Source organism: Serinus canaria, chromosome 1A, assembly GCF_022539315.1.
Source record: "Serinus canaria isolate serCan28SL12 chromosome 1A, serCan2020, whole genome shotgun sequence".
NCBI classification, from domain to species: domain Eukaryota; kingdom Metazoa; phylum Chordata; class Aves; order Passeriformes; family Fringillidae; genus Serinus; species Serinus canaria.
Window position 1 is genome coordinate 6,597,406 of NC_066314.1, and position 24,510 is coordinate 6,621,915.

Consider the following 24,510-nt stretch of genomic DNA (forward strand, 5'->3'; position numbering starts at 1 on the left):
TCTAGCAGTGGTAAGGATTGCCTGGGCTCTGCCCTCCCAAAGAGACCATGGCAAGGTTTCATTTTGAAAATGCTTTAATAAGGAAGTGTTGACAACACTGTTTTGCAAAATGTAAAGGTAACTATACAAATTCTTAATACAAAAAGAATAAATTAAAAGCAGATTTTTTTAATTCTGCAACTTTTTCTACAACATACATATTTTTCTTTCCTTGATTACAGTTGAACAGAATCCAGTAAAATCATTTTCCATGCTCTAAAGTCAATTTCAGGAGAGACCTAATTTTTTTCTTTTTTTTTTTTTTTCTTTTTTTTAAACTAGAGAGTCCATTTTACACAACTTGTAATAAAACTATTGACATTAATATATATGTAAAACTTTACATCTAGTTAACTAAGCAGTAACTGGTCATCTGATAGCACCTGAATGGGGATTGGCTATGCCTGAAACTAAAACTAATACAGAGTGAAAACAAATTGGACTGATTCAACATTTTCAACACTCGACTGCATATAATATCATTTAAAAATAAACCCTGCCTCCCAGCACAGCCCCTGCAGGGGCTGTCCCCTGGCTCCTGCCCACACAGAGGGAGTGTCAGACACAGAGACTGAACGTGGTTGTGGCTTTATGGCAGATGGAGCCTTGAAAAATAAAAAAGTAAAGGAGGGGTTAAGTTGGTAGTCAAGTGCTTGTCTATAATAGCTATGTATATACCCCTCCGTGTTATACTTAAATATGTTAATCTCATATGATTAACATTTTATGTACATTTGTGTTTAATTGAATTGAGCTAAACAGTAAAACCTGTTTTACTTAATCTGTCTTTACTACCAGACTGGCTGCTCACATGTGCCTTGATTGCAAACCAGAAAAGCAGAACACAAAGCAAAACTCAATCCGTTTCTAGAAAGCTTTTTCTTCCACTCCAGCCTGTCTGAAATTCAGGCTAAATATTTTTATTCCCCCCTCCCCTAATTTCAGGGCTGCCACCTTTTAACCTTTGCTGCAAAACTGCAGAGCTGGTCTTGGAGGAATTAACGTTTCTTCCTGTAGTGCCCAGAGGCCTCATAGTGCCGCTGTTGTTGAATTCTTTTTAATTAAAAGAAGGTACACAGAAAAAAAACCAAACCCAAACTACTTACCAGGGAAATTAAAAAGAAAACAGACAGTTGCTCAGAGCCCCTAAAAATCCTTGGGCTAAATTATTTGCTGTAGCTTAATTTGGTCCTTATTTAATCCTTTTACTTCAGCTACCGAATTTTATCAGTAAATGTCATTAATCAGTACTATCTCTTATCCAGCTAAAAATCCAATTAGGAGCTTGAAATAATTCCCATGTTAAAGACCCCAAAGCACAAAGAGATGGTGAAAACAGCGTTTTGCTTGTCCAGATAAAGGCTGCAATCTCACCACTGGCTGTTCTTCCAGAACTGAAAGTAAAGCTTCAATTACTGTCATGGTGCGCTGCACTCCCGGCTGATGCTTCAGGGAGGCCCAGAAGCACCAGGTTTGTGTGGTCACCTTTGTAAACCCTTTGCCAGTGTTTTTGTGGTTTTTTTTTTTTTTTTTTTTTCAGAGGGGTAATTCATTTATGCTTCATGTGTGAACATAAAAGAGTTTCCTTATCATAGCATTATGGAAGGGTTTGTGTTGGAAGTGGCATCATCCAGTTCCAACCCCTGCCAGTGCAGGGACACTTTCCACTGGACCAGGTTGCTCAGAGCCCCATCCAATCCTGGCTCTGCCACAGGTCTCCCTGGACAAATAACAGCCTTTCTGCCTGTCACTGCCTCATCTCTGCAAGGCCTCCTCCCCACCTCACCAAGGATGCAAAGCAGCAGTGCAGGGAACCAAAGCCAACACTTCTGGTGTGAGTTGCAGAAAGGAATTGGCATGAGCTGCTTGCATTAATGTTTAGAAACCCCATTGTTTTTCAAAGCCTAATTACACAGAACCCATTCTCTTTTAAAGCCTGGAATGCAGTTTTCCAGCAATCTTAATACCAAAAGGTGTGGCAGCCCCCCAAGTTGTGGTGTTTAATTTGAAACGTTTCGCTCTACTTTGTCTGGTAGATGCTGTTGTTATTCTTGGAACACACTCACACACTCACTCACACACACACACACACACACATAGACACTCTCACACTTTTTTTTTTCCTTTTTCCTTAAACTAAAGCTAACTTCAGTTTCTGCTTTTCACAAAGTAACCCCCTCCAGCCGTTTCTTTTAATGCCTTTCCCATAGGAAATCATCGTTTGCACGCACCAACGGGGGAAGGCCGGGCGCCCGCCCCCATCGAGTGGCAATAAAAACAGCATAGCACCGCAGTGAAGACTAAGACGTGCCAGCTTCAACATCCACCTAGATTGTGCACTTGTTCCTTACAAAAGTGTCTTTGAGGCCTTTGAAAGTTCCATGGCTTGACATGTATAAAGCATTGCTCTAAAGTATGTGTAAACTTGCAGCTCCTTCCAGGCCGTGCTCATGCTGCTCTGGTCGGTGGCTGCAGGCAGCTCCTGCTCGTCCGACACCTCGCTCGGTCACTTCCCTTTCTCTCTCTCAAGGGGAAGGTTTGCCTGTCTGCTGGCTGTCCAACCCTGCTCCAGGAGCCCTCCTGCTTCCTGACAGACCAGTTCTCCCGCGGCAGCACACGGGTGACGAGCCCTTTGCTACACTGGTGCTAATGAAGGGAAGAGGAGTGGAACCAATACGCGAACGCAGCTTGGCCGCGTCAGCTCGGTCACGATGTGCTTTCCCTTGTGCAGAGATAGATTCCAATTTATTGGCCGTGTCTGCTTGTGGAAAGGTTTTTTTGGCAATTTTTATCTTTATCAAAACAACCAATACAATCCCAACCTCTCCATGTATTGGTGGGCACTCTGTGCCAGCCACAGAGATGCTGTGAGTGCAGTACTTGCCTCTGCTTTAGGTAATGCCTTTGTAAACCTTGTCCGTCCAGTTCAGGAGTGGCTTGCAGACAGCGATGCTGTGATACCAGCCCAGACCTCGGGTGTGTCTGCAGCACAGGGGGTTGTTTTTCTTGCATGTAGGTGGACTCCAAATGAAGAAGGAAATGCCATTTTGTAGGGGGTGGTCAAGTCTGCCATCGAGTTAAAGAAGGGAGATGTTCTTGTAGCTAGAACTTGCTGAGCAACTCATCCTGCCAACAGTGGTGTGGAGATCTTTGGCAGTGCTGACCTGATTGTGAGACTAACACATCTCTGAAGTGATGGGATTTACTGTTTCAGAACAGATGCACTTTCAGGAATATGATCTCCATTTCTCAGCCTCTGTCCTATTCCCAACCCCTTCAAACTAATGCTGTTGTCTTCAGCTTACAGGTCATGGAACTCTTGCTGCTGTTACGTGCTGTGGAACACTCATCTTTGACATGAGCCTTGAAAGGAAAGGAAACCCAGTTTGGAAACTGACTCTTCAGAGGGCTGCTCCTCTCTGCCCGCTGCCCCGTGGCCGTGGGAGGGACGGGCACCCCTCTGGCAGTGGGATGTGCTGCGCTGCCAGGGTGCACGGCTCAGGGCCGGCGTTCCACAAATGTTGTCTGGAATTGCATCGTGAGAAAAGTGCTTAGAGTTGAAGCTGGTGCTGGGTGACAGTGCATCTGGGTAAGGCAAATGAGAGGCAGTGAGGTGATCTCAGAATGGCATTGATGTGATTAACTTGAGGTCAGGGGTTCACACTAGAGTTCCAGGCTTGGCTTTTTCCTGCCCATACCACTGGACATCTGCTAATTCCGGATAGAGGGGAGAATCCAGGAAACAGCTATCATTGTAGTTCCTGCGGGAAAAAGGAAGCTTTGTTAGGTTATGGGTGGAGAGGAATGCAGGGTATTCACAGACCCCACTGCACTCTGCCTGTGTCTTCTTCCCCCCTGCCCTGGGTACGGCAGCAGTGCTGTGCCTCTGCCCTGCCTGAGGCTCTGCCTGCTGTCCTGCTCAGCAGGAAGCTGGGAGAGAGATTTTTCTATAGGATGCTCTCCAAGGAGCACCTCTTTAGAGCAGCTCACTCGGACATGGGCTGTATCACCCAATGGGAACGCTGAAGGAGAGGGTGGTGGCACTTTCTGTAGCACTTCTGCTCTGGGCAGAGCCTTGTGCATCACTGAGCAGTCCCAGAGTGATGTGCTTTTCCAGGGATGAACCAGGAGGGGACTAGTCAGAGCATGCCAGGTCTGATGTGGAAAGGACTATATTCTGCTGCAGTAGCCTAGTCCTTATCTTGGGCTGTTTCCTGACAAAGTACTGCTTCTTTTGCTGCCTGCCTTTTTCCTTGCCTGTACTGAAGAGATGAGACAATTCATAAGAGTTTTCTTTGCTATTTATGTTAAGAGCTCTACTCAGCATCAGCTCCTGGCTTAGGATGTGGAGCTCCTTCCCAGAGGAAAACAGGTCAAAATCTGGATCATTTGTAAAGTGACTGCTATATCTGTGCAGTCATAGCCAGTCTCTCCCTCACACTTTGATTTGAACCACCTTCCAAACTAGAGACTGTTTTGAGGCCAAAGGCAGGAGATGCATATTTATTCTGTTTACTGAGGGATTCTCACTCCTTCCTGCATTCCCTCCCCACCTCACAGGACTGATCTCACATCTGGTGCAGTTCCTGCTTCCTCTGCTCTGTTTTCCACCTGGTTTCCCTGGGATTGGTATCTGAGAGGAACCTGAGCAAGGGCATCGACATTTGCATGTTAAAGAGCCTTTTGTTTCCCAGCTCAGTGCTGGAGTACAGAGGTCTATGGGATAACTCTAGAAAGCTGGGTTTGAAGTACTCGACAGATGCCAGCTGTGAATGGATGTAGATTCAAATGAGAGTGTCAGACAGGGATGGCAGTTTAATTAAAACAGAAATACTCTGAGGGTTTTTTTGTTCCCTCCACCCTTCCCCCTGTCTTCCCACAGGAATGGGGCCAGGACTGCTCCTTGTTCCATAAAACCTCTCTGTCAGTGCTGCTGCTGCAAATAGCCCCAGCTCTGTGGCAGGCAGGGAGGGAGGAGGAAGGTGTGATGGAGCTGTGGCTGGAGAGAGGCTGGGAGCTCTGGCCAGGGCCGCTGAGCTCACCCTGGTGTCCCCACCATGCTGCTCCCAGACTGCTCCCACAGCTCTCTGCCCACGCTGCTTTCAAATCTCCTGAGCCACAGATTTGTTGCCCCCCCCATCCCTCCCCACTTTCTGCGCCCGTTCAGCCTTGGCAGGGACACAGAGCAGGCTGGCCCCAAGTCCCTTTCCCAGGGGAGGGCAGGGACACAGAGCAGGCTGGCCCCAAGTCCCTTTCCTAGGGGAGGGCAGGGACACAGAGCAGGCTGGCCCCAAGTCCCTTTCCCAGGGGAGGGCAGGGACACAGAGCAGGCTGGCCCCAAGTCCCTTTCCCAGGGGAGGGCAGGGACACAGAGCAGGCTGGCCCCAAGTCCCTTTCCCAGGGGAGGGCAGGGACACAGAGCAGGCTGGCCCCAAGTCCCTTTCACAGGGGACAGTGCCACAGGGACAGACTCTCTGGAAAGGCACTGAGGGTTAGAATGCTGCCCAGCCCTGCAGGGAGCCTGGCTGGCAGACAAACGGGCACACAGCTGAAGGGCAGCTCCAGCAGGAGGCCGGGCACTGCACTGTGCTCACCGACTGTGGGGCAGGAGCAGGAAAGAACAAAACGTTCCCTTACTATACCTCTATTCATCAGTACTTTGGTGGGTTGGAGACTGAGACTCATCCATAGTGGGTGAGTTGTCTGTTGCTTCTCTGAACAAAGGAGAGCAAAAAAGGAGGAAAGAGGAGAGAGCAAATGTTAAAGAAAAGAAGTGACACAGACATTGTTATGAGCTTATTAATCCAGTGGGGAAACAAGTTGATGAATCATCTTTAGGAAAAGTTAGTGACACAAAAACATGTTGGGGAGAAATGTCAATCTGTGGAGTTGTGCTAGGAGGACACAGCCACTCCTGCAGTGGAGGAATCTGTTGTGCATCTATTGGTAGACTGGATCCACTCCTGTATTTATACACGTACACCTTGGGTGCTGTGCTCAGGTACAAAACAAGTGTTGATTTGTCTCCAATTCTTTTTGCAGTGGTTGTTGGTGCAGGGCCTAAGCTATAAATCCAGATAGCTTCGCTTTTACCAGCTGAGAATTTAGCTTAAAAGTATTGTTGCTGTGAGAGGCAAGGTGCAGGACAGCTTGAATGGAAAAATAAGAAAAGCTGGGATTATCCAAACAGATGTCTCAGCTGGCTGCTCACCAGTTTTAATTCTGATCATCATCGAGATATTTAAGAATTAGAACTGGGATGGAGACCAAGTCTAAGATTTGAATTTAGTCTCAAACCCTTAATAGTGGAAATTGCAATGTATGGTAAAGGCAGGTACCATTTTGCCTATCTTGCTATCCCATGACTTTTGTGGAATGGGACCCAGAACATTCTCCTGTTCTAAAGCTGGAAGCACATGCAAAGACCATATGAGACTGGATGTCAAATGTGTGAATTTAAAATCCAGGTAAGCCTAAGGGCTTGTGGCTATGGTTCTCCTCAGCTCCAATTTAAAGAGCAGTCACAAACAGTGCTGGAGTAAAACTAGAGGTCAAACCTGGTCATAGGTGACATGGGTAATTAAAGAGCAGGAGATTTTCCAGTGGCTGCACAGTGAAACGTTTTCAAAGTTAGTTCCAATTCATGACTCAGGGTATCAGTTCTGTTTTCCTATTCAAAGCATGAGGGTATTTTGAGGACTGTAGTGTCAGATCTAGCTGATCTTGCCAAAATCTCATCCCACTGGATGTGCTGAGTTAGATGGGATTTGGAAATGACCTTTATTTCACATGGCAGGACAGAATTGCTGGACAGAGAGTGCTAGAGAATACCCTGGGAGCTTGCAAAAGGCTGTTTATTTACTCCTGGAACTCCCTGCCTTGTAAAGAGGCGCCAAGGAACCCAATTACTGTATTTACATTAGTAATGGCTATGGGTGTGTAATGCTTCCCTCACACTCCTGTGAAGCACCTTCATGTCAGTGGTAGTTGAAAAAAGATGCCCTTAAAAGTCATGCAGACACATTGGTGGGGAAAACTGAGCAGAAAAAAAATGAGGTTGCTGCACACACAGGTATGGCAGGCACTGAACCTTGCCTTTTCAACAAGGTCTTGGTGTGGACAACCAGTGTGATGGCTGCTAAAAAAGAAACATCAGCTATTTCAACATACAAAGAAGACTGGAGGAAGGAGACTGTCCAAGCAGGAGGAACCTGCAGGGCTCCTTTCCTTGTGGATCTGACACTGCTTGGAGTAGTGCTGGGTGTGGATGACTCAGCCATGCCTTGCTCAGCCTGAACCAGAGCTCCATCACCACGAGAGCACAGGTGGGAGACTGGAAATGCTCCATGTGGATGGAGGCTATGGAGCACATGGGAAACATTCCCCACAGCTGTGCTTGTGTGTGGGAGCTTTTTCTCCCTGGCACTGAGGAGGTGGATTCTCTGAGCTGACCCCACAGACACTCACCCAGTCTGCCACGTGAGAATGTGGTGGGGGCTGCCCGGCGGTGTGGCTGCGAGCTCGCTCGACGGCGTGGAACTCCTCTGGCTGTGAGGTAAGGCAGCTGGAAAACAACCAAGGGTGGAGAAAAACGACTGGTGAGGTGAGAACACAAAGGTCAGGGTGGTTCAGAAGCATCAGCTGGTCAGACCAGCAGAAACATGTCTGGCTGTGAGCAAACACAGCATGGGACAGGCCTTGCCCCGTTCCTGGGTGAGTGTGCCCGAACATGGCACAAGAGCACAGCCTGTGCTGACACTGCTGCACGTCACGGGCTGGATCTGGCCTCAGCTCTGCAGGAACACTCAGTCTCCAGCTCAATACAGACACCCAGACTCTCCTGATCCTGCCTGGCACACAGCACACTTCTCCCAGCACAAAAACTTGGTTGCTGCTGCCTGGACTCCATAGGTTCTGAACTGGAGGAGCTCAGCCTGCCAGGCTCAGCCTCCTGTTTCCAGGGATGGGGGGAGATGCTCCATGTTCCCAGGAGCCAGGGCTGGCAGTGGCGAGAGCCTGGACAAGTACACTGCTGTGAAGATTTCAAAAGCTACAACTCCCTTTCACTGTGGATTTGTAAAAAAGGCCTGTCTTTGTTGACAGTCCTATTAGGGACCAAAGGAAGGCTTAGCATGCTTGAGCGAAGACAGAAGCAAGCTGGACTATAAATGGGCAGTGGCTCTTGGGGGAATTTCCCTGGTGAGAGTCCAGCAAATAAAACCACCTCACTAATCTTTCCTCCTCCTCAAGTCTATACAGTGACCTCTGAATTTAACACATGTCTAGAATGTAATACTTGACTGGAAGTCTCATCCTCTCTGAAGGACAGTGTGCAATCCAACTGACCTATCAGCTGAAATTATGGAGGCTTCCACCTGGCACACCTCTCTCTGCTGCTAAATTCTTTAGCTTCTGCCAAATGACTCCGAAAGGGCAAAACAAATTTTAATCTGCTTCTGGAGCTGACAGCTCCTGAGGTCAGTATCCTCCCATAGCTGTGATTAGGAACAGACTCTGAACACAAAACCAATCTATGCTGCCAACTGGTCAGGCCATGCTGTGATTATTGAACATTCTTGGGCTGCACAGGTTAAAACCCAGCTCAGTTAGGGATTGGACTGCCTGTCAGTGATCTTTATGTGCTCTCACCCCAACCCACCATTTTCCTGAACTGCTACCATTTCCAAGGCTAACCAAAAGCTTTCCTGTGTTCAAGCATTTTCTCTTGCTGCATGGAACAGAAATGCCCATCCACCAAAGGGAGGAAGACAGATTTTCATAGGGAGACACAGGATGGTTCTAGCAGCTACTCAGTTGTGTCTTGGTCCACCCTTGATACTCCTGTGAGTGCTGGTATCACACATCAATCAGCCCCTTCTTGGGCAGCTGCTGGTGGCCCACAAGGAGCCTCTGACTCCACACTGGAGTTGGCAGTGAGAGCAGGGCCCCTCTGGTGCCAGTGTGGTGGTCACCATGGACTGGACAGCATGCTGGGATGGCAGAAGGCCAGCAGCCAGCATGGGTGGACAATGCACTGGTCTGCCTGGGAGGCAATGGCAAGTGCAGCTGGAGCAATGGTGTCTCCCATGCTGAGGCTGAGGCACGTGGTTCAGGTTTTTAACAAGTCCTTGATCTGTCCACACAGGCTGTACAAGGAGTGACTGATGGCTAGTAAATATTTAACCTTGGACTGTTTCACACACATTGTAGCCTTCCTTCTCAGTGTAATGAATTTGACTGTTTTCTTACCATTTAATATTAACAGCACAGAGGTGTATGTAACATACATTTAATATTAACAGCAATGCTCTGTACATAACACAGAGGCAAAATACTGCTCAAACTTCAGCACTCTGAATTGCAGGGTATTATCAGCAGAGTTACTGGAGCTGCATGGGAAAACCAAGTCTCAGCAGTGTACAAGGATGTCATTGCTCAAGCATTTTCGTGGGGGGTGGAGGGGTGGGGATGCCTCACTTAACCTTTCTCATACTTTTGGTGTTTCAGTCAGTACATATATTCTCCTAGTCTATGCTGAACCCCTGCTCACTTCATTGCTCCCCTTGCTGTGATTATGAATAGTGATGCTCCCATAGGTTTGTCACCTTCAGCCTCTAGTGCCATCACCCAAAACCCAACCGCACTCTGAGGAAAGACCTGGCAATAACTGGGCTTTGGTCCCTCTCTGTCTTTTGAGCCCATTTCCAAACATTCCCACTGATGAATGTCTTGGACAAGGCTTGCCCCTCAGGGTTACACCTCCAGGCTTGGTGAGCAGTGTGTGCAGGCCAGATAATGTGCTGTGTTCTGGCACTGCTCTCCAGCTGGGGTGTAACACCTGGCATAGACCTGAGCTGAATGAGGCTCCCATCCCTCCTGCCCCTCTGCCCAGGCCTGGCTCTCACCTGATGTTGCTTTACACATCTGAGGCATTCTCGTGACCCGGCTGTGTGCCACAAAGGTGCTTTGAGAAGATGTGCTGTACTGGGAGCTGCTGTCCGAGGAGGTGGAGCTCGTGTGCGAGAGGCGGCTGTGCTCCTTGTGGGAGGCCGTGGACCGCTGGTACCAGAGCCGCAGCTCGTCCGACACTGCAGTCCGGCCCGAGCCCTTCTCGTGGCCCTCCCTGCCCAGAGATGGAGTCCTTATGATCTGGGAGCGGGATGGGGTGAGCCTGACCGAGTCCACTTCATCCCCGTGCCAGTTCTCCTTAAACATTCCCCCTGCTGTGTAGGAGTTGGAGGTTTTGAATTGTGCTTTCACGCTGTAGTGTCCCTCCTGGTCGTTCTCCAGGCTCCGCACCACCACGGGTGTGGAGCTGCCCTCGATGTACAGGGGATACTCTTTGATCCTGTACTGGGAGGAGGGTTGGCTCTGGCTGTGCAGGTAGACACGGTGGTGTCCCGTCCCGTTCCTTGCAGCCAGGTTGGGCATGCTCCCTGAATTGGAAGAGACCAGGTTTCCTGCTGATTTGTGCCTTTGCCTCTGCCGTTCTCTGGCTTTCGATGGGGAATCCTCTGCCAGGGTGGAGTAGTTGGGGTTCATCTGAGCAGGGTAGTAGTGCTCTGAGCTGGAATGGCTGGTGCAGGAAGAGCAGTCGTCCATGGGGTCAGAGCCGTTACTGCTACGAGTCCTTGGGGTGTAGAAATCAGGGCTCCCCGTCTCATTTTCTGAGCCCAGGAGCTTTCCTTGTGACTCCAAACTGGAGCTCCGGTGTCTAAAGTGCTGAGCTAAGCTGTGCAGTCTGGTTGGGCTGATATCTACTGACCTGCAGGCACCAGGAAAAACAACAGGCTGTAAGTCAACAGGTTGAATCATTCCCTATCCCTGTTCATACACACAGCCACAAAAGGAATCCGAGGGCATTGAAAACCTGAGCCCTTCCAGCACTGCTTGGGGCCGCTGCCTGCAATGCAATCTGCTTCCCTGCTGCAGGGCTTGAGGGGATTAGGTCCTGTTCCTGTTCCTCTCCAGTTCCTTGGTGGTGACATCGAGTCTGCAGCACCATGAGGGACATAAACCCCTGCCCAATCCAGTTCATCTGTGGCATGCCACCCTGGGAAAAGCCCAGTCTGAAGGGTAAAGCTTGGGAGCCTCAAGCCTTGGCACCTCACAGACCACAAAGGTGGTGACATTCCCTTGCAAGTGGCCCATGAAAGTCCTGCATGGGTACAATCCACCTGATGAGAGACAGACAGACGGACTGCCCATACTTAGTCCTGAATGTTGTGATTTCTCCAGTGGTCATTGAAAAAGTCCCCCCTTATCAAGCAGCTTGGTGCTACTGGGGCCCAGCCATGGGTAATGCATGTCATTGGTGACAGCTCTTCAGGCAACCACCACAAATCACAGTTTACAAGGCCTGATTCATGGCCAAGTCTGGGAGGTCTCTATTCACCCCAGCTGTTTGAATAGCTCCACCCCTCCATTCAAGGAGCAGAAACACATCTACATGATGGATGGCTAAGGCATGCAGCTCATGAATGAGCTACAGACTGAGCAATGGTTGTTTCAAACACCCAAATGTCCCCTACTTAGTTCAGACCACTTTTCAAGCCCTGTGCCAGGCTGATTTCTCATACAGTTTGGCTCCAGTGTTAACAGACATTGCACTACTGAAAGGTACCCTCAGCCAAAAGTTTGTAACAAATTTAACCCAGAGCTTTAATGCCTTGTATTGTCTCTGCCGGAGGCTGATGTGTTGGCGTAACTCTTGATTTATTCTGAGCTAAATGATGGTAGCACTTCCCCTTAGGGCAGGACACAGACCAGAACACAGCTCTGGATCAGTTCTGCTCCCTGCAGTGTCCATGGTGCTTGCCACAAAAGCAAAAGAGCAATGAGGCTGAACAGTTTGTAAAAATCCTGCTGAAAATCATAGTCAAGTTTGACTCCACACATCCAATCACCTCCCTTACACACTTCAGCTCTTTCCTCTGTCAACCCTGGGCTAAATTCCACTGTCACCTGTGTCCCTGGCTGGATTGCTCTTCATCTCCATGTAACATCACACACGTGCAAACATTTTATCCATGAGGGAAAATTAACACTATTCAACACTTTGTATCAGGCAGGAAGCAACATGCTCTCTCCAGCTGGATTCATGGAGGAATTTACTGCAGAACTTAGCAGTAGCACCACATGCATTTTAAAAGCGGCCTGTAGAGCCTATAAACAGTCTGAGATGAAAGGTCCCAGCAGAAGAAAAGCTTGATCACTTCACGGGAGGGATGAGGGGCAGAATCGTGTTTATCTGAAGGGATTTCAGGATGTCACTTCAGGAGACATTCTCTACTGGCATGAGCACATGAGCCTCTTATGTGAACAGGACTGGTTTGTGTCCCTTCCTGAACTGGGAATTAATTCATACCCTGAGGGAAGGATAAAGCAAGGCAAATTTCTTGCAGGGTGAGCGAGGTGAGGCTGGAGCCGAGTGAGGTGAGGCTGGAGCTGAGTGAGGTGAGGCTGGAGCCAGGAAGACTTACCGCGTGGAGTGGACGTAGTGCGGGCTGCGAACCCGTAGATCCGGCGTCGACGGCATGCTGGACTGGGAATTCCAGTGGGGAAGGCTCCGGATGGGGCTGTTCTGTAGCGAGCTGCTGCCTCCTGCCTCAGCACAGCTCCCGGTGCTGGGGAACCGCTTGTGGCTGCTGCAGAGGAAACACCCTGCTTCAGCTCTCCCACAAGAATCTGGGGAAATGGCTCCCTCGCATCCTTCCAGATCTCAGGCACGTGCCTGGGATCTTGCAGGGGTGAGTGGGAGTTGGGTCAGATGCTGTTCTGAGCTTCTGTCCCAGCCCTTGTGGTGCCAGAGGTCAAGGCTGTCAAAGCCCTGAGATGATCCACCATCTTAGCCTTCTAAATGTTTTGTAGAATAACACTGAGATACCAAACAGCAATCATGTGGCTGTAGCCTGTTTTTATGACCTGCCTATCGGCCAAAACACTTAAGTCTCCTTTTAGTAAGGGACAACTTTGTAAATTTTGAAAGGGCTCCCACCTGTCCCTCCTGAAAGCCGGGAATATTTCTGTGCTGGAGCTTCAAGAGATCTGGCTCACCTGGAATGGCTGTGCGAGGAGCGCTTCTTGACCTTCTCATAGGGCTCATCCAGGGATGACTCGCTCCACATCTTGGGTTTGATGGGGGACTTGTCGTAGTCGCTGCGGTGGAAATGCATCTGGCGGAGCCCTTCCAGCGACTGCGGCGGCGGCGGCCGGTTGTGCAGCGGCGGCCGCGGCGGGAGGCCTTTGTGTGGGGACTGCAGAGGGGAGATTGTGCTGGTGACCTGAGAGTCCTCTGTGGAGAGAAGGGAGAGAGGTGATGGCTGTGTAACACCTCCAATGGCAGCACAGCCCAGAGAGATGCCATTGCACCTCCAGAGCCTGCTTCCTTGCTCTGCTTCCCCTGGCTGTGCTCAAGGCCATCCTGAAGACCTCACTTTCAGAAGGGCACTGGCTGACATTCCCATTTTGGGAGAGAATGGCCAGGAGAGTGTGTGATGCAGTAAAACAACAGAAACTTAAGGGAAAATAAGGGGACATTCTAGGACTGTCTTTTGAAATAATTCAGAGCAGTAACCACAACAATACTCACTGCTCCAGGTCGGATGTCTGACTACAAGATAAGAGTCAGGGGAAACCAAGTTTTTTTCTTCTGGGATCTATCAGTGGACTATTACACAGAACAGTAATTCCATTTTGAGTGTCAATCAGGAGTTCACACATCCCATCCCACTCTCTAGAACATACAGCAGCCAACATACCATCCTCGAGAACGAGGGCATCTGAGAGGGAGCTGTCTTCACTGGCAATGTTTCCTTCTGAAGAGAAGAAAATACAAAGATTGTCAGATGGTCCCAAGATTTGCAGTGACTGAGTGCTGAACTGCGCCATGATCTTTGTCCACTGAGTCTTAGCCTTAAGCAGTCACCCAAGCCCTTCTCCCCCCAGAGCAAGAGGCAAAATTCCTATGAATGGCTGACTCAGCCCACTCTCACTCTGGGAGGGCAGAGCTGCAGGTCAGGTCTCTCAATAGCAGGCTGCCTTTCAAGGAGCTGCTAACTCTTCAATAATTGGGGATTAAGAGTGAGTCACAACAGAGAGCTGAGATCCCCAGAGGATGCAAACTGGCACAGTGCCATTAGTGAGATTTACATCTTGGCCCTTAAGGACTCTGGGTTTGATCCATCTTAACATGATCATCTTGCTGCTAACTAAAGGCTCACACCAAGTACAAGTTCTGTGGAATTCAAGGAAATGTTTTTGGAGCATCCTCTGCAGCAGCAGGAAAAGCTCTCAGGTTCCTGGCATGCAGATATTTGAGCTGCCTTCCCCAACCTGTGTCCTCATGGCTGTCTGTTATCTCTGCCTGAGGTGAGGTGAAATTTTGTATGCAGGTCACAAATACAGCAGCTCTAATCTCAGTTCCTGACACAAAAGCAGAGAGAAAAGCTCTGCAAGTCAAAGGGAAAGGGGAAAATCCACAAGGGAGAAAGAACCATGGCAGAAAGTTATGGATTTCATGAAAAATCAATCAACAGCCCAGTAAACCATAAAGTGCCCTGAGAATTACATTGTAAGAAAAAAAAGAAAAAGAAAAGAAATATTTGAACACAGCAATGAGACTGCTCCCACTTTGATTTTACAGATGCCTTTGAGCTAGAGAGCTCACCCCTATCTGCTAACATTAATTTGTACTGCACTGCTCTGGAGGAGACACCAAGAGAGCAATTTCACAGGTGAACAAAAGAGTCACAGCCTGCTCAGCTGACACCCTGATCATCCACAGCACAACACAGCTTTGCTGCTGTGACCCAGCACAGCCCAAACGCACAGCACCCTCTGACAGCACACCTGGGGCCCTCCAGGCAGGACAGGGAGGAGGAGGGAGGGGAAATTTGGTAAGAATTTTGCTCCCTGCCCTCCACAGCCCCTCTGTGACGCTGCGGGCACCAAGCCCCACTTACCATCTATGATCAGGGAGGCTCTCTGCGTTGGCTTCTTCCCAGATTTGATGCGGTACTCATTGATGGCGTTCTCGATCTCCTGCAGTTTCTTCAGGGCATTCAGGTAGGATGTCTTCCTCTGCTTCTTCAGCTTCTTGCTGACGTTCGGGTCGCTGGCCAGGCGCCGCGCAGCCTCCGTGATCTGGGACTGAATGGCAAATTCCCTCTCCAGGCGCTCCAGCTCTGCCTCCTGGCGAAAGGCGAGTGCATTCTGATTACCACCAAACTCTCTGAGCCCACCTGTGTGGAAGATCTCCAGAACTTGACCAGTGGCCTCCAACAAAGGTTCTCCATCAGCAAATCATCCACAGTCTGCTGCTGCCTTCAGGGCCTCTCTGAGCATACCCATCTTGCCTTCACCTGCCCTCAAAAGTGGATGACCCACACAAGGAGGACATGTGTGCTCTAGCCCTAACCCTGATGTGCTGTTTGACTTTTCAAGCAGTTCAATATGGCCAAATTCACATTCATCTTCTTACACCCATCTCTGGGTTACACCTGCCTCCCACCTGCTCCTTCTCCCTGTTTTCTACCTCCACATTTAAGCCCCATTTGATTTCACTGCTATGTATTGATGCAAAGCCACAGCTTTAACCTCCTTGACAGGTTTGCTTGGCATCCACCAAACACTTTGGGATAAATATGAGCTGAAGTAATTATGGCCTGCTGCAACTGATGGCACCAGAAAATTGTCTCCTTGAGTTACCAGCCAGGAGGGATCTGAGAGCCTGCAGTGCATAACAGCAAGCTCTCTGTATGCCAGAAAGAACCAGTGCCCTCAGAGTTAGCCCTTGCAGGGCCTCTGGTAAAGCTGAGCTTTTAAATGCAATCAGGTGTACCCTCAAAGCTACCTATCCATTTTTGGTTATCCTCCAAAGTCAAGGGACTTAGGACAACTTATGCCAAAGCATAGGCTGATATAGAGCTTCCCAGTCTGCACCAGGACCCCAGGCTGTGAGCTTCAAAGGGCCTTGCTAATCTGCAATGGATCTAGCTACCTCCCCCAGCTCAGTGGAATTAGTCTGCTAGAAAAAGGAACCCAGTACATTGCAAATTAACAAAAAAAAAAAAGGACAAGTTTTTCTACTTTTAGTCAATGGTGAGACAGTCATATATTCCTGGAGATCCCCGTTCAAATCTTCTCTTTGTTCAGCAGCAGTGTAAGTGCTGATGCTGTGGGATTTAATGAGACTGAAGCATTCTCTGAAGTTTTTATTCTGGGCTTCTGGCTTAAAAAATATACTTTTGCTATCAGTGGTGAGTCAGCATTGCCTTAAAACTATAATTATCATTTCCTTACTTCACTGAAGAATGAACCCACCTTCTGTCTTTTTAACAGATCCCTTTTTGCTCTGAAGACTTTATAAACTCTGTTAGTGCTGGACTTATTAAAACTGAACTTGACATGATGGGGTTTTAAGGCCTGGAATCTGATTCATCATCTTCTGGTAAAAGCCTTCCCAGAGTCAGGAATTACAGACCAGGTAAAGGTGATTACCAAGAAAAAAACCAGGACCCTTCCCTGCAAGTCTTGATCTGACAAAGGTCTTGCTAAAGGTATGGTGAGTTTGATGTGAGAGCTGTCATTGCAGACCTTCACAGATTCGGCTCTAAATCATTTAGTATATCCTAGGAAAAATATTATTAATTTTCCTCCTGTCCATAATTGTCTATTTTCCTCCAGTGAGGCCCCTATAAATAAAGCCCTAGGAAATGAGAGCTATCATCTGCCTTCAGCTGGAAGTGCCTTGCTTCACGTCCTTGTCACAGCTAGTAATTTCAGTCCTGGATTTGTGTGGTTGAGGGAATACTTCACCTCTTTTTAAAATTGATTTTCCAGTGTTTGCGCGTGCTGAAAAGTGCATGAAAACCATTGCTAGCCTCCCTGAATGCTTTCAAACTGGCAGCCAAACACAGCTCAACATAATTCTTTGAGAACAGAAATTTATGGTTTTCAACACAGCCTTAAAATTTGACAGATGAAGAGAGAGGTAGAGAAAAGCTGAGTCAGCATGTTTGGATTTCTGAGTGTCTGCACTGGGGAGGAGCTGCTTTACCTTCCTGCTCTCCACACCTAATCCTGCCACTGGAGTAAGGAGACTCCTCACCCAGCAGCCCCAAAAGCTGCCCTGTAGCAATAGGAGCTGGGGAAGCTGGAGATCAGGTTATAACTGAGCAGCCAACAGACTGCAGGGGTTTTAGGAGTAATTCAGCTAAGACATGCTTCCCTTTGAAAAGCTTAATTAAATGTGCTAGTTCATGAATATTTGACTGCGGTGGAATTCCTCTCCCAGGCTCCATTGAGAACAAAACTAAAGAGCTCCAGCTGTTTATTTTTTCAGCAGGAGGAAAATGCCAACAAAACGACAAACAGTTAATTCCCTGGCTGAACTGAGCCTCAAACCACACAGTCACAACCAGCTTCAGTCTCTCCTCCTACAAAAATAAAAAGGAAACTCAAGACTGGAATATACACAAGTGTCTTGAGACAAATGTGCCTCCACAGACAATAGTTGTTCTGTGAATCCAGTCCTGCCTTACAGCTGCTGCAGGCCTGTTTTCACAGCCACGGTTCAGGGCACTGACCCAGCACATTGTGGGAGCAAGGAAGGGAACAAACACTCCCTGGCAAACTTAGAAAAATGTAACTACAGCTCCCCATAGGTAGGGATGAAGGCTCTTTTGTTTAAGGACTGGGGAGCAAAATGCTTTTATCTTGCTGTGGCAGGGCTGAGATGGATAATGGTGATGCTTTTCTCCCTGGTTAGAGGGGGCCTGAATTTGGATTGCTATTGGAGTGGAAAGCAAGTGGCTGTTTGCAAAAACAAGACAGGCAAAAGCAGGGCTCAGATGGCTTGGGGGGCTCCTGATATGCTCCCTGTTCACACAAATCCCTGCACTTTGTCACCAGAGCACTTGCACTGCCATGGTCCAGTTGGTCACCCAGGCTACTTCTGTTATCTACAGAAAAGCAAGGGCTGAACCTTAATAATTTCACCTTTACTCCGAGTCTGAAGTAAAGTCCCCAGCTCTCTCACTCCTTCTACATTCTGATGGATATTAAAAAACCTTAAATGGGTACTGTGACCAATTACAGTAATTTAAAACAAAAACAACCATGGGACTGATGGCTCCTGTGTGATGCTCAGTGGGCATCTTAGAGACCTGAGGAGGGGACACGTGTCTGGAAGGGAAGGGTACAGCCTCACCTCTCCCTTAGGCAGGATTTTCTGCTCATCCAGTTTAAAGGCAGTTCCTATTCTTCTCCTTACAATAGGTGGCTCCTCCCCAGGATCCAGGGGGTATTCTCGTGGCAGCTTTCCTGTGAGCTCCTGTAAGCAGAAAATGCTGTTAGTGCTCTGGGAAATCCTGCAGCACAGCAAAGCACACCACCACTCCTGTGTGACCCTAAAATGACAGGTACTCATTAACAACATATCCAGTTCAGCCAGCGGATAAACACACAGGAGAGCACCCAGCCCTGCAAACTCAGAACCTAGCACTGAGGGTGGGGACCTCCTCCCTAACCTCTGCATCAATACAGAGCTTTGTGGCCTGCCCTGGGCAGGTCTGTAAGTGGTGCCCATCCCCAGGCGTCAGGGCCTGAGGCTGAGCAGGCTTGCAGCACACCAGCTTTCATCTCTGCTGCAGGATGAGCAGGAACCAAGAGCTCCTATCTGCCGAGCTGCTTCTGAGAGGGGTGAGCAGACCCGAGAGCCTTCCTGCAGGATGCAGGTCTGCTGAGTCAGAAAGCTGCAATGGTAACAGCCATGCAGGTTATGACCTGCACAGAAAAACATTCCCACCTGATTCATGATGTGTCTGAGAGGAATGCAATGGAAATGGTCACTAAAAGCAGTGCCTGGTACCTCATTACCTGTCTGATAACACTTCATGTATTAGAATGCTTTCCAAACCCCAGTGATGTCATGGGCAGCTTTGGAGCAATTATTAGCTGATACTCTGTCAGACTGATGGGGTTATTTGCAAAGATATGTTCAAAATCTGAAGCAAATCTTACAGAATTTCAGAATATGTGAACAACAGGAAGCAGCACCACTACTGATGTTAATGCTGTGGGGGTTTTTTCCCCCAGGCTACACAATACAGGCACACACATCTGAACTGAAGGCATTGAACTGCCTAGAGAAAAAGGCAGAAGCCTGACTAGCAGCACAGCCCAGACTCCTTGTACTCAAAAGTCTCCCCATGAAGGACAAAAGGCTTTTGTGCTCCTTAGCATCAGTGTTGAGAGGATCCAGCTGGCAGAGTAACCTAAATCATCTGAATTCCCAAGAACAGCAGCTGACCCCAATGCGAGTGTGGGTGCACAGCCCAGTCCCTGCCTGCCCTGGCCTCTCCCCCACTCCCTAATGGGGTTTTTTCTTTCTACTCTTTTCAGGTCACTTGGAAACAAGGACCTGGTGTTTTCAAATTCTCCCTTTAAGCAATTCCCAGCAAAATGGGTTTGCAGCAGAGCTCTGTGATGATGTGCACAGCCCCCTATTGCAAGAAGCATTGCTGCAATGTCTCAGAGTCCTGCTCTGCATTGCCCCTCCAGCCCTGTGGGGTTATTTCAGTTTTTCTTTCAAAATGTGCTCCTTGTACTGTGGCTCTAAGCAGGGCACCAAGACACAGATTCCTGTAGCCTGAGGGCAACAGGGCTATTTTCTTTATAACTCCTAATGTGATATGAAGCAGGGCAGTGGGTAAAGAGTTAATCTTCTGTAAAATCTGTAAAGATCAGAGCAAAACAGAATGAACGTGGGCTACCATGCTGCCTCCACAAGCTAAAAAGTATTCAAAGGCACGATCATGAAATGTAATCTAAATTAATAAGTAACTGGAGTAGTGATGGCCCAAAGTAACCTGATGCCAGAATTATGAATGGCTCTGGCCATGCTTTCTTAATTATACCCCCACTTTTAACTCTTTTTTATCTCCTGGTTTGCCACCCTCTTCCTCTGTTTTGGCCATTTCCACGCCAAAGCAGAAAGGAAGAAGGGCAGCCTGAGAGGAAGCTTTCAACTAGCAGCTGCTGATGGATGAGCTGAAGGGTTGCAAGATGGGGTCAGATTCCAAGTGTCCATTAACTGCCTCTCTCAAATCACCTATGGAAAGCACAAACACTTTCTACCAGCTCTTAATGTGCTGACAGATGGGCTCTGGCCAGCCTTGCCACAGCACATTAAGGAGTTACTGTCCCTCATCCCCAGCTCCCTGCCCCAGTGGGAGCTTTTGCCTGCATCCTGGTTGCTCCTGAAGTGCCTGCACTTCAGGCTGCACCAAAAACATGGCTGGTGTTAAAGGGAAGGCACTGGGCTGTGAGTTCCTGCAGCTGTGACACAGGCACATCTTCCCCTGCATCCGGTGCTGCTGCAAGGATTAGTCATCAGCAGTCAGGCAGGGTTAGCTTAGGGTAGTAAATTCCTCTGGGCCAAGTAGAGCCTCCAGACCTTGACTGTCAGCCCCTGAAGAGCTGTGATTTTTTTCCTGTGGATGATCTCAGCTCAATGGACTTAGAGATTGGATCTAATCCTGTGACCTTTCTCACAGCACAAGTTGTTTGCTGAAATCAACCAGGACTTCTCAGGTGGGAAGGGTTTGTTCCTATGGAGTAAAGAATGGGAACAGGGGCAGCAGAGATTTCTGCTGATGCTCTTTGTTGAAAGGTATTTTCCCCAACTTGTTATTTTTGGCATTAAAACTATGAACTAATTGAAACAAAATGCAATGAGACCTGAATCAGTGACCCATTTCTCCTATTTTTGTCAAAAGTTAGACACACATCAAATATTAAGCAAGAACTGGAAGATCTCTGTGCCACTGTCTGCAGCCAGCTTCCTGCTGTGTTACATGTCACAATTTGTTATTAAAATCAGATACACAGTCCTGGTAAACATGGGAGGATTTCAGAATGACCTGAGTATTCTGCTGCTAAATCTCTACACACAGCTGCAGCAGAGCTGTGATTTCCCCTAACATTAAACTGATCACTACATGGCCTCCTATGTACTCCAAACTGAGCTGGCAGGTGAGTGGGAAGGTTATGAGTTCCTGAGCTGTCCTGCATGACCTGGGATGACCACAGTGTTTCCTCTTTGCAAGGTCTGCCTCCACACTGGCATTCCTTTCCAGCAGTGCCAGAGCTGACTGGATGAAGGCAATCTACATGGAGCAGATAAGACTTGTGTGCTGTATGGCAGAACATGCTTGGAGAAGAAAAAAAAGCATGTAAAGTTGGGCCTGCTCCAAGAAGAAAGTGTGCCAGCCTCGGGGCTGTTTTTGCTAATGGAGTAAAAAGTCTCTGAGAAGTGATGACCAGCACATAGAACAGCCTTCCTGTGGCATTTAAATAGCAGGATATTCTTATCAAAGTTAATAAGAAGCCTGGCTGAATGCAATTTATTTACAATTACAAAGAGCAGACATGGATGCTGAGCACCCTCCTTGCCCCAAGCCAATGGGGCACCCAGCAAACATGGGGAACAAAGCCCTGGACTTTGCAATCTGGGGTTGAAACAGCTGGATCTCCCTGAGGCCATTGTACAATGGGTTTTGCAAGAGGTGACTGGAAGGAATCTCATCTCCTGCCCCACCCCAGCTCCAAACAAGGAGCTATAGCAAAGCAAGACACCAAGTGTTCCAGGTTATGAAGTGCCCAGTGCCTACCGCCTCCCGCAGGCACAGCTTCTTCAGCTCCTCCAAGCGCTGGCGCAGCGTCTCTTCCAAAGCTTCTTGCCTGGACTTCAGTGCAGCCAGCATGTCTTTCTTGGCAGACTGAGAACTGTCTGACTCTTGGGAACCTGTCAATAAACCATGATTTCACTAGGCCAGCTGACAGCAGAACACACATCTGGAGTGCCTGTAATTTTACCACAGCCTGGACACAGCCCTTCCAAAAAGAAATGGGACTGTGACATGAAGCAGGTGTTACCCAGGCACATTTGTTTGCAGCAAATCCTTAATGTTTAAGCTAATAGTCAGAGATTCAACAGTGGAGTACATAAAGACATTTGTAACCATTATCTGGAAAAATAAAAGCAGTTAAATTATTCATCTAAAGATCTTAGAGGAAACACACGTACAATTCCCATGAAAGCTCCCAATGGCAAAGTACAGTTTACAAAACCCTGGAGATGCATTTTTTGGAAATTAAGTCTAGGAGAAACCATTTGACAATATAGCCTACTTCTTAAGAACTGCAATTATCCTAGTAGCAAACATGTAATTCAATCCACTTACAGGGCCTGTTCTATGAAAAACTGTAATGGAACAAAATTACCTAGGAAGATTCCTGTAAAATATACCAAAAAACCCCAACCATAGCTCCTTCTGGGGTAGTAGCTGTTTCTTGTGAAGATGTAGGTCGAGATATTTAACAGCATGTCCAAATGGCTTGGCTTTTCAAGTGGCAATTACCAGCAAGTCCCTCTGAAGTAGGTCTGTGCATTAAGTCAGACTCTGTTGCTCAGATGTCATGACAACATTTGTAATTTCAGCTCTTCAGGTGAACTTCTTGATGAAGTAACCTCATCCTTTGTCACTATGTTTCCCCCTCACACAATAAAGGATGGATATTCTCCTTATCCCTCCTTTTGCTGCTGGTGTATCAATAGAAACATTTTTTTTTCAGCAGCTCCCTGAAAAAACCTGTTCCCTGCCCCTCCTGAGCCATTAATGGCACAGAGCAAGCAGACCTTTATTATCTGCAGGAGTCAGATACAACAGGATGCTACATGGAATTTTCTGTGCACCTGTCACCAGATGGGGGTTAGAGGGGCCTCCAAGCATTCAGTGAAAACACTCAGCCCAAGGAGGTTGAAAAAGCTGTTATTTCACAGAGCTTTGGAAGGAATCTGGGAACAATTCTTTATTTTGGCAGCAAAACAGTGAATTTTGTGCTTTCAGCTTCATCTTTCATTGCTACTATTCCAGCAGACCATTAAAGCTAAATTGAAAGGGGATTGAGGCAAAAATTGCCACAAGACAGTTCTGCATTGGTTCAGGGGGAGCAGGGAATCTCACAGACTTTTTCCACCAGTATTTTCTGCAGTTTTCATGAAGGAAGATAGCTGGCATTTATTCAATGAAACACCACTCTGCCTCCTTATACCTTTTACTGGGCTGTCCTGAAGTGGGGGTGGTGGAAGAGATCTCCCTAAAGGTCAGCCAGGCTGAGCATTATCAGACAAAGGAGGAGAACCCCACAGCAAGATATTTGTGTAGTTCCTGTAGTCATCCTTGTTTTATTTGTGTTTGCCCTTATAATGCAACAAAACTCAACTCTGCAGACACGTCTGTGCTGGAAGAACTTGGTGGGACCTTCTAGAGGAGCCCTGTATTTGAATTGGCAGGGAAACTCCTCTCCAGCACTCAGTAATTCTTAATAGTAACCCTGGTGAGCAGTTACTAGCAAACTGAACTGATTTTCTTCATGGACCTGTCAACAAACTGCCGAGTCCCAGTAAAAAGTTGTTCATGATTCCAGCAGACGTTTTGAACACTTTTCTTTTTTTCTTTTCTGACAACTTTAATGACCTATGTTTTCCTTTCAACTGCTCTTCCCCTTTCCTTCCTCTGTCTGCTCCATACCTCCACAGCAGCCTCAGATTTATTTTTAAAAGCTATTCCTCTTTGCTGTGTGGGTTGCCACAGCAGCTACACAGAAACATTTACAAGCATCTGGCCAGACCCCTGTGCTGATTTGGGGTACGCCCACAAGAAGGAAACAAAAGGCTTCTGGCTGAGCTGGTAGGGACCCAAATCAAGCCCAGACAGTTCACAGCATCTGCTCCAGCTGTGCTTTCCCTGTGTGAGAACCATGCTGGTCTCAACCCTGACACAATTGGTGCACATTTTGTCCACTGAGTGCCCATTTTGCCATCTTTTTCACTGCTCCCACAAAACAAAGGAACAGGAGGGGACCTGGAACCACGCTGTCACATTCTGAGTGAAGCAATGGGATTACTGCTGAAACCAAAGTCATTCACTCCTTGGCACTAATATTGGTTTTGAATTTTTATTTAAAAGCTGAATTATTTTGCAGTGTATTATTAGATTTTTATTGGCTGGATTCTCTGCTTGTTCTCATGGGTGAAAAGGAACTGGAAACTTGATCAGTCAAGAGAACCACCACTGTGTGAGATGACTGTAAATGAGCAGAGAACAATGCTTTGTATTGCTGGGTGCCTATGGCTTCCATTAGAGGCATTTTATTTATAAATATGTATCAATCCTACCTTGAATAAGGCTGTGATCTGAGATCCACTTCTAAACCCAGTGGCAACTGACCGAAAAATGTCATGACAAGCCAAAATACCGTAAAAAAACCCCAAGAAATAAACAAAGACCAGCACAAATCAAACCAATCAAGCAGCTACTACCTTAAATCAGCCTTATTAGATATGGTCACTGAGTCATGGCTGCCTAGTGCCTTCCAAATGGGATCATCAACAGAAAAAATCAG

The 24,510-nt window shown here is 47.7% G+C and overlaps 1 protein-coding gene across 7 annotated transcripts in view; it reads right to left on the reverse strand.

Moving 5' to 3' along the window:
• Nucleotides 1–200: 200 nt before the first annotated feature.
• The window catches only part of FRMD4A (FERM domain containing 4A), a 274,615-nt gene continuing 250,305 nt past the window's right edge, over nucleotides 201–24,510 (reverse strand). For 5 of the 7 annotated variants that reach the window (XM_050985247.1, XM_050985239.1, XM_050985234.1 and 2 more), the window contains exons 15-23: nucleotides 21,714–21,847; nucleotides 18,251–18,373; nucleotides 15,003–15,231; nucleotides 13,800–13,856; nucleotides 13,096–13,333; nucleotides 12,522–12,686; nucleotides 9,945–10,804; nucleotides 7,507–7,603; nucleotides 201–3,800 (exon numbers count right to left, since the gene is read on the reverse strand). In XM_050985247.1, coding sequence (XP_050841204.1) covers nucleotides 3,698–3,800; nucleotides 7,507–7,603; nucleotides 9,945–10,804; nucleotides 12,522–12,686; nucleotides 13,096–13,333; nucleotides 13,800–13,856; nucleotides 15,003–15,231; nucleotides 18,251–18,373; nucleotides 21,714–21,847 — 2,006 coding nt within the window. In that variant the 3' untranslated portion in view covers nucleotides 201–3,697. The other 2 variants (XM_050985255.1, XM_050985254.1) reach the window with 1 other exon arrangement.